Source organism: Oryx dammah, unplaced genomic scaffold (genome assembly GCF_014754425.2).
Source record: "Oryx dammah isolate SB20612 unplaced genomic scaffold, SCBI_Odam_1.1 HiC_scaffold_4, whole genome shotgun sequence".
Lineage (NCBI taxonomy): Eukaryota > Metazoa > Chordata > Mammalia > Artiodactyla > Bovidae > Oryx > Oryx dammah.
The window spans coordinates 76,204,481-76,217,370 of NW_024070188.1; the positions used below are offsets into that span (position 1 = coordinate 76,204,481).

Here is a 12,890-nt window from a genome sequence, read left to right on the forward strand (position 1 = left end):
TTTGTTCTCCTTAGAGGGCCAAAGGCAGTGCCTTATCCATAATAGAGACTCCAGATATGTTAGCTGAACAGTCAATAGATAATGCTAAACCCAGTTACACAAGTTCTGCTATAAATATATGATTGATGCCTAACAAAGTCACCTGATGGGTGCACAGGAGCCTGTGATGATCCTAATTTCCTAAAAATGCCCGCTGTGTAGTTTTAAGTGGCTTTTTAGACTCTTCTTAAATGCAGAGGGTTAAGAAGTCTTTAAAAGGACTATACATAAGATTAACAAAATAGATAAGAAATAAATTTCTCTGCAGTCCTTAAGCTTTATTCATATTGCTTCTACTGTTTTAAATTTTTCAACGGCAATTCTTCACATTCTTTAAAAAAACTTGAATATAAAATTAAATTTAGTATTCCTATCTTTATGTGTGATTAAAGATATATAATCATGGATCCATTCAAAGAGTAAATGTTCTATAAATAATAATCAAGTGATATAGAGAAACCCAAGGATAATAATTCCAAAAAATTTAAATTCCCTAGTACCTAAAGTAAAATCACAGTCAGGAGAGTCACAGTAGGTTATTAAAAGAAACTAAGATATGGAGATTTTTCTCTTACATTGAGATGCTGATGATAAGAGAATATTAAGGTATTTGGCTGCATTTCCCAGATCATGGTCAAAGCCAGAGTCCTAGGCTATCTGAATCATGATGTTAAGTATAGTGTTTTTAATAGAGCTCTATGTATGAGATAATTATAGAGTTCCTGAATTCTGCTAACACTCCTAAGGGAAATGCTTTTGTTCACATTCTGCTTTTGAAAGCTCTACAAGAATGCCTCAGATATTCAGCCCCTTAAATGATGCTTTTCATCTAAATGTAGTCCTGGATCAAAATGCCCACCTGTACAAAATTTAAATAATGATCACCAAGATTTATTTATAATTTCAGAGTAATTTCCTTTTATGCAATTCAGAATTTTGAAGGGTTCAATAAAAATAAATAATGAAAGGGACTTCCCTGGAAGTCCAATGGTTAAGACACCATGCTTCCACTGCAGGGGACATGGATCTGATCCCTAGTCTGGGATCTAAGATCCTGCATGCTGCATGGCACAGTCAAATAAATAAATAAATTAATTAATTCTGTTGTTGTTCAGTCACTAAGTCATGTCCGACTCTTTGTGACCCCATGACCTGCAGCATGCCAGGCTTCCCTGTCCTTCACTATCATCTCCTAGAGTTTGCTCAGACTCATGTCCGTTGAGTCAGTGGTGCCGTCCAACCATTTCATCCTCTGTCACCCCCTTCTCCTCTTGCTCTCAATCTTTCCCAGCAACGAGGTCCTTTCCAATGATTCGGCTCTTTGCATCAGATGGCCAAAGCATTGGAGCTTCAGCTTCTGCAACAGTCCTTCCAATGAATATTCAGGGTTGATTTCCTTTAGGATTGACTGGTTTGATCTCCTTGCAGTCCAAGGGACTCTCAAGAGTCTTCTCTAGCAGCACAGTTTGAAAGCATCAGTTGTTCAGCACTCAGCCTTCTTTACTGTCCAGCTCTCATACCCATACATGACTATTAGAAACACTATAGCTTTGACTAGATGGACCTTTGTGGTCAAAGTGATGTGTCTGCTTTTTAATACACTGTCTAGGTTTGTCACAGCTATTGTTCCAAGGAACAAGTGACTTTTTAATTTCACGGCTGCAGTCACTGTCTGCAGTGATTTTAGAGTCCAAGAAAATGAAATGTGACACTGTTTCCGCATTTTCCCCATCTATCTGCCATGAAGTGATAGGACTGGATGCCGTGATCTTTTTTTGAATGTTGAAATTTAAACCAGAAACTGTATTTCTATGTCCCAGTTTCCTCTATGTTAAATAAGAATGCTGAGATTCTTTCTGAAATTGCTTCTAGCTTCAAGATTCTAAAATTCTTACCATGGCACTTACCAGGGCACTTAAACGGAAGTAGAATTATTATGTCAAAATGTATACCTTCTCTAGATTCGTTTAGCTTGGCAGTTAATGCCCATCAAGATTTCTGTATACTGTTGGCCAAGTAGAGTGGCACAATTATAATGACACTTTGAATGAGACACTTCTTAAATCTTGTTTGAATTATAACGAAGTTTCCTTCATATAAGTAAATAGCTTAATTCAGGAGGATACATGAAGATGACTAGCTACACCTGACCATCAAGGAGGTAAATGTTTCAGTTTGATGACCCTCACATCCTAATGTTAATCCAGTTTATTTAGCTCATGCATACATCTGTTGATTCCAAATTGGATTGTCACTTGTGTCTTGTTTGATTTCTCCCAAAGCGGAGCCTGAGATAAGAACATGGGTGCATGCATTGACTAGGGAGATGATCCCAGGTAGTAAGAGTGAGGATGCATGGAGAGAGAGAGAAGGAAGGAAGAAAAATTAGTTAACAATAATCTGTAATAGTTCATTCGGTGTGCTGTTGAGGGTCTCCTCAGCGGGCAACTGGGGCTCAGCTCTGCTGAGGATCCAATGGAGCACTCCCTGATGTGTGAAATAAGCCTTGAAATTGTCCCTCCTACAAATGCCAGGCTGGAGTTTTTATTCACAGACTCCCACCCCCTTTGAAACCATTAACTTTCCCACACTTCAGGGTTGCCTTGTGCAATCTGTGGCTTTGATACAAGCCCTGGGGGCAGAAATTCAGACAGATGTTGGCAGAGCTTGAGTTGAGATGCTGATGGAGGGTGTGGGTCATGTCCACCTCTGCCGTGGCTAGACCAGAGGTGAGCTGAGATGGCTCACCAGAAGCCTCTGCTGTAATATGAATGCAAGTAGATAATGACTTACACAAAAATCATCAGTTTGTATTTTCCAACAAACAACTATCTTACATTTATAAAAGCTATGCTGAAGACTCCTACATGAAATTATGACTAGGCAAAAACTAGAAAATTTATGACTAGGCAAAAACACTTTAAAAACCTCAATTATCCAAGTAATGATGATCAAGCAGCTCTTTGTCAAGATGCAACAGATTAAGAAAAAATGAGCACATCTAATTTTGGACAGTGTCTAGTGTTATACAATATTCTGAAGATTACTTCCTAAGCTCCTTTTAAAAATTGTGGGAAATGTCACATAAATAATTTATGTTTGCAAACTACTTACTTCTCTACTATTCCAAAATGAAAAAAAAAAGCCAGAAAGAACTAAATATTTTATTATTTTAGTAATGAAGAAAAAGACATTTTATAGGTCAGTGGCAATTTGTTTTTCACTCTGCTAGTTCTGCTGAATATAAAATCAAATGATTCTGAACATGCTGTTCCCATTACAAATGACTGATGATGGAGAATGTCCACCAATGGATGAAAAATGCCATGTTGCTTTCAAGCTTAATTTTCAATACTATGGAAACAACTGGACCAACAATCCTTTCCAAATGGAAAGCAAGCACTTAAAATGTGTTAGATACTAATTTCCAACTTATCTTCCTGGTTACCATACAGATAGATGCAGCAATTAGCCAGGACTGACTATTGATGAAGCTCTTTACCTTTACTTGTAAGTTGCTACTACTATACATCATGTTTTAAAGCTACTACAGGTGTCCAGGAACAAGAAAGAAAATTTATTCCTTGCTCCCAGAAGTGACCGAAAGACTAGTGTTTCCTGTGTATTACCAACTACAAAAGAGAAAAACTTTTACATGGGTAGCACCCTTTACACTTCCCAATCTACACTCCCCAAATTCCAAATGGGGACAATCTGACAAATCTGGTCACAGAAAACATCCTTACCAGTTTCTGCCCAGACAGGACTTCCAGCAGAGCAAGTAGCTTCACACCATCTTTCATGTCTTCAAAAAGATCATCTACCACCATCGGGGGTTTCCGCTATAAAATTTAAAAAATGAGTTAATGCAAACAATGCTTCTCTCACTCTCTGGCAGACATTTGGTACTCACTGTGGTGAAATCTGGTGAAAAACGTCTAGATGTTAAAGTCCTTTATTAAGGATGTGATTGGCAATCAATTTTGATAGATGCAAAGAGAAAAATGATCCTTTGGAGATAAACTTAACATTCAAACAACCTCCTGTTTAGATTTTTACATACACACCAATGTTGTTTACAAAGGGAGTATTTTAAAAAAATTTTCTTCCTTTCATTCTTTATTTACTTCTGGCTGCTCCGGAGCTTGCTTGCTGCTCCATGGGCATTTTCTAGTTATGGCGAGCGGGGGCTACTCTCTAGTTCTGGCGCTGAGCTTCTAACTGTAGTGGCTGCTCTTGTTGCAGAGCAGGGTTCTAGGGTGCTCAGGTTTCAGCAGTTGTGGCCCATGGGCTTAGCGGCTCTGCACCATGCGGAATCTTCCAAGACTAGGGATCAAACCTGTCTCCCCTGCATTGGCAGGTGGATTCTTAACCACTGGACCACCACAGGAAGTCCACAGAGAGGGAGTGTTGACAAGAGAGAGACGGTGTGGGATAAAGGAGGAAAAGAGGGTGCTATTAACATAAAAGATAAGAGAGGGGTTAAAACAGGAGGTAAACAGGGAACAGGAGGTACCCCAGATAGACTGGAGCCACCGCCTTGCCTGAGTGAGCACACTGCCGGACTGAGGCAGGTGCCAAGTTTCTATGAACATTCTCTCCCAGGTAACCTCGTTAGCTCAGGGGCCTGCTGCGGGGACACTGTTAGCTCAGCCAGGGTGGCAGATTGACTCTCCTGTGGGTTAGCTGGCCACAACCGTTCTGTTTCACAAGCTGGCAAATCCTGCAAACCCTCTCTCACTGTGTGGCATTGAACCCAAAGGATCGTCAGCTCAAGAGTACAGACTGATCAGGGCAAATCTATGCCACTACTGGAAAAATAAGCCCATACTTAATTCATAGGGAATTTTTATTATTTTACAAAGGTTATCGTAATACCTGGGCTTCCCTGATGGCTCAGATGGTAAAGAATCTGCCTGCAATGCAGGAGACCTAGGTTTGATCCCCAAGTCAAAGAGATCTCCCGAAGGAGGGCATGGCAACTCATTCCAGTATTCTTGCCTAGATAATCTCATGGACAGAGGAGTCTGGAGGGCTTCAGTCTACAGGGTCGCAAAGAGTTGGACACAACTGAAGTGATTTAGCACACACACATATACTGCTGCTACTGCTGCTAAGTCACTTCAGTCGTGCTCCATGCTACCCCACAGACGGCAGCCCACCAGGCTCCGCTGTCCCTGGGATTCTCCAGGCAAGAACACTCGAGTGGGTTGCCCTTTCCTTCTCCAATGCATGAAAGTGAAAAGTGAAAGTGAAGTCGCTCAGTCATGTCTGACCCTCAGTGACCCCATGGACTGCTCCCTACCAGGCTCCTCCATCCATGGGAGTTTCCAGGCAAGAGTACTGGAGTGGGGTGCCAATGCCTTCTCACACATATACTAGAGTTTATGAAATCTTGGGTTAAGGTATCTTTTGGCTCAGAAGGAAGCAAAAAGTGATGCTTAAAGTTGATGGTCAACAGAAGTTAGGTGACCTCAGATTTCTCACAGAAGATGAATTTCAAAGAAGTCTATAGCTGATTCATGCTCTGTAATTTTCTAATTCTCCCTGATCATGTTCAAAGCCTAATGCTGTATACCTGACCTTCAATTGTCTTTCTTTCTTTTCTAGAAAGTTTTTTTCAGAGATATTTAATCACCAAATGTTTTATTGAAACATGATTTTTTTCTCTACCCACTGATAATGGCACATTTCTATTTCTCTTATGACTGCATGAATTACTGTCTTTGAATGGTACAATTCTAATTTTAAATGCATTTTTCTCTTTATAAAATGAATAGCTGAATACATTATGTTCTCATGCTGTGAAATACATGTTCAAAAATAACAGAGTTTTCATTTTTAAGCTTTGTCTTTTAAATTCCACTATTCACACTGCTTACTATTTATACAGCAAAAACGTAATAGTGACTTTATACGCTAAGCATTTAAATAAAATTATTAGGAATAAAATGAGCCTTTCTTAATGAAAAATATTCAATATGATAACAGTCAAAATTGTGGAGCCGGTGATGGAGAGGGAGGTCTGGAGTGCTGCAGTTCATGGGGTCGCAAAGAGTCAGACATGACTGAGTGACTGAACTGAACTATCATCATTAAAAATATGGTCTATTTGTCTTTTAAAATGTCCATTTGTATCCTAATAATAACAGTGAAATAACAAGGGGAAAAGTTAATAAACACATGATACATTCTGCAAGCAAATACAAATGGGGGTTTTCATATATTGTGTTAACTGCAAACATATTTTAAAAATTAAACAAGGCAGGGAATTTTCACGAAATAATAAAGATTCCAAGAAATTGGACACCAAAAATAAAAGATAAATTGCATCCATCTATTATGCCTTTAAACATACACAGGAGGTAATGCATTTACCAGCAATGCGGGAGACCTGGGTTCAATCCCTGGATTGGGAAGATCCCCTGGAGAAGGAAATGGTAACCCACTCCAGTACTCTTGCCTAGAAAATTACATGGATGGAGGAGCCTGGTGGGCTACAGTCCACTGGGTTGCAGAGTCAGACATGACTGAGAGACTTCACTTTCTGTTACTTTGAAGAACATTTTCTTTTTTTGCCATATCACGAGGCATGTAAGATCTTAGTTCCCCAACCAGGATTTGAACTTGGGCCCCCTGTAGTGGATGTGTGGAGTCCTAACCACTGAACCACCAGGGAAGTCCCTGAAGAACACTTTGTCTTCACCCCACCTCTGCCCCTCATTTGTTTTTTCCTGCATCCCTACCTGTCCTCCACATGTTCCCTGCCCCTTTCACCACTAGAAGTGGCCTCCAGACTGGCACTGACCTCTGAACAAGTCAGTGACCCCTCATCCCATTGCGCTGGGCCTTGTTGGCAACAGCAGTGGTGGTGGCTGAGGCCTTGTTGGCCTGTCCTTGAGCTGCTTCTCCCCAAGCCCTTTTGATCAGCCTGCCTGGTTCACAGGCCTCTTCTACTTCTCTCTCGCTATCCTTTCTTCCTGACTGTGGCCATTCACCAAACCGAATCCCAACTCCTCTGTTGTTTAAAAAATTGTCTGGACAGACGTGATTCTTGAATCCTTCTTTCCAGGTTAGTGTTCTCTACTAAACATTGTCGAGCACAAGGCAGGCACTGAACAAATACTGTTGGCTGACGGACTGAATGAATGAATGAATGAATAAAGTTTTCTTAAAAAAATGATCTTTGCCCTATGCCCACACTAACGGTTCTCAAAATGAGGTGCATATATGATGAGTAAACAAAAATTATCTCCAGGTTCTTGGCAATCCCAGACTACAATGCAATGCATAGAAGCATCTTGTTTCTGAGTGTTTTCTGAGTGTTCACAGTAGGAACTCATTAAAAACTTGTTGAAGAAATGAATGAAGTTTCTAGCTTGCACATGGGGAAAGAAAAAGAAAAAAAGCAGGTGGTTTTTATCGCAAGAATATAGATACCTAGAATACTCTCACTTTCCTACTTTCCCATTTAGCAAATTCCTGGTCAGTTTTATGACACAGTCAGTCTTGCATTATCTTTTCCAGTTTTCCAACTAGAATTAAATCACTTCTTTTGTGTTAGTGCATGGTTCAGATTATAATAATCATACTGCATTACAGTTAGTTATTCACAAGTCTGTGTCCTCAGGAATTCAGATCATGGACTTCTGGAGGACAAGGAAGTAGAATATATGTTTATATACATAATACCAAGAACAGTGCCTCGCCCATAGATAGATATCTCAACAGAGATATGTAATGCTTATCTGCAAGTTACCTTTTGGAATCTTGGAGAGATAACGATATGAAGCAAAATAAGGACATGAAGCAAAATTTTCTTTTTTTATAGGAAGTATGAGTTGCTTCTGAAAATTTTTTCACCAATATCTTCCTACACAAAGTAAAGAGATGCAATCTGATGACTATTAGCAGACTAATTAGAAGCTGGACAAAATATTTTTCTTTAAAATAAGAATGTTTATGTTATTTATAATATGCAACTATTATATTTTCAATACACAGAATTATAGAACCTAGTATGTAATAAATTCTTGACTTAATACCTCAACCCGTAAAAGATGAAACAAACAAACCTTTGACTGCAAAGAGCTCGCAAAAATGAACCCAGAAAATGATCTCTATATTTCTATAAGTTCTATCCAATTTTACATATTGTACATGCTGTGTAAGATCAGTTTATTTATCAAAAGACGTTACCAAAGATTATACTAGAATAAGACGTCCTAGCAATTATTGGACAAGTTTTGCTCTCCCATTTTGTATGAAGTACCATTATCTATAGCAAATGGTCAACTAGAGGGAACCTTTACTATCCTGACAACAGTGCATTTACTTTTGAAACAATCTTTTAATAGAAAACCTCTCATCTAAAATGCCTCTCTTGTCATATATATATATATATAAGTATTCACAGCATCAATCTGATTTCTTTGTAGGATTCAGGTCATGGTACTAGAGGCCAAAAAGAAGAGATAGAAATGAGGGTAATTCACCGGAGCCTGACTTAATGGAAAATAGAGATAATGTGGTTTGTCCCGACAGCTTGACAATGTACAGTTTCAAGCACTAGACAGAAATCTACCAGGCACATTTTAAGATCATAGCTATCTATTTTTTATTAAGATAAAATTACAATAAGCTCTTAGTTTTGTATAGTGTTTGGAAATACTATACTCTTTGCTCTGGAAATCACATTTAGATATTCTACAGATACTCATGATGAATCTGAGATTCATGATGAATCTCAAAGAATGGAATGTACTGACTGAGGGGAGAGGGAGATGGAGGAAACAAAAAAAGAGAAAGAGGTACTTGGCTTCTGTGGCTACTCCATTCTAGAAGCTCTCCTCAAACTAGGCTTAAGCCCTAAGTTTTGGCTGTCAGAGGATTGTCTAAAGTCTCTGAAACTCAGGGAAAAGGCACATCCTGGCTGTGCCCTCGGTAGTTAACTCCTGAGTGGAACAGATCCCACAGAGTATTTTTCTCTAATTTTTTCCTCCTCCTCCTTTATTTTTGTGGCCCCTTTAATTTCATACAGTGAGCTCTATTCCTTTACTCTTAGAACTTAAAGAAAGGAGACCAAATAGTTCTCCTTCAACTTTATGAAGTCTGAGAAAACACAGGGATCTTTGGCATAACTTTTACTGAGCATTGCCTATATTGGGGAAAAATAAATCTACTCTCTGTCACTGTGTGTATGAGAATAACTTGTGACCATTTACTAGTCTATAAGTGCTAGTACATGCTTAATCCTTACCTACCATTACTTTCATATTTTCACTCATATAGGAAGATCATATTTGCTAAGCCACATGTTTATTTTATGTCCCTAGAAAATTGCCTTGGGTTCAATCCCTGGGTTGGGAAGATCCCCTGGAGAAAGGAAAGGCTACCCATTCCAGTATTCTGGCCTGGAGAATTCCATGGACTGTATAGTCCATGGGGTTGCAGAGTCAGACATGACTGAGAAACTTTCACTTTCAGCAAGTTGCAATACTGAAGAGAAAAAGGAATATGAGAATAATTTTGAGGAAAAAAGGCATAACTACTTGTTATGAAATGAAAATTTAAGGAATTCTCACATTTTCAAAACCATATAGAAATCATAATTGCCATTCTGACAGGTGTGAGGTGATATTTCATCGTGATTTTGATCTGCATTTCCTTGATTAGCGATGTTGAGCATCTTGTCACATGCCTGCTAGCAACGTGTATGTCTTATTTGGGAAACATCTATTCAGATCCTCTAGCCATTTTTCAATCATGTTGTTTTTTGGATATTGAGTTGTATGAGTTCTTTGTATATTTTGGATATTAACCCCCTCTCAGATATGTCACTTGCAAGTATCTTCTCCCATTCAGTAGTTGATCTTTTCATTTTGTTGATCATTTCCTTCACAATACAAAGGATTTTTAGTTTGATATAGTCCCATTTGTTTACTTTTGCTTTTGTCTCCCTTGTCCAAGGAGACATATCAAAAAAAAAAACACCAAAAAACCCTACTAAGAATATGTCAGTGAGTGGATTGCCTATGTTTTCTTCTAGAAATCTTATGATTTCAAGTTTTATATTTAGGCTTTTAATCCATTTTGGATTTATTTTCATGTATGACATGAGAAAGTAGTCCAATTTGATTTTTTTGCATGTAGCTGTCCAGTTTTCTCAAAACTATTTATTGAAGTAGCTGTCATTCTTCCATTGTATATCCTTACCTCCTTTATCATATTTTAATTTCCTATAGAAATGTGCATTAATTCATGGGCTCTGTGTGTGTGTGTGTGTTCAATTGCTAGGTCATGTCCAACTCTTTGTTACCCTGTGGACTGCAGCAGGCCAGCCTTCCCTGTCCTTCACTATCTCCCAGAGTTTGCTCAAATTCATGGGCTGTCTATTCTGTTCTATTAATCTATGTGTCTGTTTTTGTGCCAGTGGCATACTGTTTTGATTACTGTAGCTTTGTAGTATAGTTTGAAATCAGAGCGTACGATGCCTCCAGTTTTGTTCTTTCTCGGATTGTTTGGACTATTCAGAGTCTTTTGTCTTTCAATACACATCCTAGAATTATTTATTCTAGTCTGTGCCATCAAGAGACGAATTAAGATGTGATAAATATACAATGGAATATTACTCAGCCATAAAAATGATGACTTTTTTTTCCATTTAGGACAACATGGATGGATCCAGAGAGTATTATGTTGAGTGAAATAAATCAGACAGAGAAATACAGATACTGTATGATTTCACTTACAAGTGAAATCTTAAAACAAAAACAAATGAAAAAAAACAACAAAACAGAAACAGATTCACAGATATACAGAACAAACAGGTGGCTGCAAGAGGGAAGGGGGTTTTGGGAAGGAGAAAAATAGGTGAAGGAGCATAAGAGGTACAAACTTCTATTTACAAAATAAATGAGTCACATGTGTGAAATGCACAGTGTGAGGAAAACAGTTGATAACTGCATCATGTCTTTTTATGGTAACACTAGATTATTGCAGTGATCATTTTGAAATGTATAGAAATACTGGAATGGACACAAATCAACCATATACGTTGGAATAGACACAAATCAGCCCCACTCACACCATGTTCCCCTGTGGCCATGTCTGTGCATTTAATAATATAAAACTTATAGCATTTTACTTTAAATTGCTAAATACATATCTCAGGCTTTAAAATGCATGATTTCTACATATCTAGTGATACCAACAAAACTGAACTGGAAAAGACCTGAAGGAAAAGTCTGGAGCACAGATAATGCTTCACTCCAGTTGAAACACACATGCTGCTGGGCACGATCAGGCTTGCTGACCATGATGTGGAATCATAGCCTGAGATATTCCCCAGATGGCCTTCTGTGCAGTATATAAAGACGTCTGAAAGCAAAGGCTGGGTCTCAAGGTGTATTCTGTGTACCTCAATGCTTCTGTTTACACAAAGGCTTCTCATTTCTACAGCGACTGAGATGAATCACTCCCGCCTCTGGTTTATATGAGTTCCAGGTGGGAGCTATATGACAGGCTGAGAAACAGGGCATGGGGAGATATCCCATCCCAGGACCAGTCGAGCATGTTCACATGCTCTGCCGGTTATCTGATGGGCAGGGACAACAAACTAAACAACAGGAACAGAGAAGAGAGTGGGAAGGGAAGTGAGGTTGACCTGCAGACATGGAGCAAGTTACCCCCAGTGGCTGGCAAGAAGCCCACCACACAAAACTGTCTAAAAATGCAGAAACCGCTGGACTAGATGAGTAAAACTGTGACTATAACCACTGACAGGAGCCAGAGAAAATTAATCCAACATCTAAAAGGTTCTGTCATCTTATTCAGAAAATCTAATTAGACATTACCAATATCTCCAGAAACAAAGTGAAGTAATTTAAAAAAATGTTATGCATAATCTGTTTATCCTTCTCTCCCTTTATAACAGCACTATTGTGATTATTTTCCACTTCTGTTTGGCAAAAATGAGAAGATAGTTCCCATTCTTTGCTGCTTCCTATGACAGATAGCATAAATATTTCCATTTCCTTAATTATTTAATATTATTTGGAATAAATATCCCAAAGGCAATAATTTTGCCCTCCGGCTCAACTTTAAATCTGCTTGAAAAACTACTCTTAACAACTTTCACATATAATCTTTCTTTTTCATTATATAGTTTAAAAGAAGCATACTCCTCAAGTTATTTGTTTTATTCAGGATGAAGCTGTAGTTATCCTTTACCCATCTCTGTTCATACTCCACAGCTAATCCATCAACAAATTGTTGATTTTATTTTCAAAGTTCACCCAGAATCCAGCCATTTCTTACCACCTCCACAGCTATGACCTTGGTCCAAGCCAGTCCTCTCTCACCTAAATGACCCAACAATCTCCTGTCTTATCCCCTTCCTTCATCCTGTGTCCTCTTCAGTTTATTCTCAACAGAAGAGCTATTTTCTTTCTCTTCTGTCCATCTCCCCAAATGGGATAAAAGCATCATAGTGAAAGGGTTACTCCTCCTGTTTCGTTCGCTGTTGCAGTCTCAGTATCTAGAATCTTGCTAAGCACACCAAATAACATTTTAAAATATGTATCAAATAAATGTATTAAGAAAAAATATTTCTAAAAGAGGGAACTTTGATAAACATTATCAAAACATTTGGCAATCTGCATAAACTTTGCTATGTCTACATCTGTTATTAACAAATTAGTGTTAATGTTAGTTGCTCAGTCATGTCCCATTCTTTGCAATCCCATGGACTGTAGCCCTCCAGGCTCCTCTTTCCATGGAATTCTCCAAGCAAGAATATTGGAGTGGGTTGCCATTCCCTTCTTCAGGGGATCTTCCCAACCCAGGGATAG

At 38.6% G+C, this 12,890-nt stretch overlaps 1 protein-coding gene across 14 annotated transcripts in view; it reads right to left on the reverse strand.

Moving 5' to 3' along the window:
* SYNE1 (spectrin repeat containing nuclear envelope protein 1) overlaps positions 1–12,890 on the reverse strand; it is a 494,970-nt gene that overhangs the window by 380,408 nt on the left and 101,672 nt on the right. For all 14 annotated transcript variants that reach the window (XM_040238711.1, XM_040238710.1, XM_040238708.1 and 11 more), the window contains one exon: positions 3,786–3,881. In XM_040238711.1, coding sequence (XP_040094645.1) covers positions 3,786–3,881 — 96 coding nt within the window. The remainder of the gene's footprint in view (positions 1–3,785; positions 3,882–12,890) is intronic.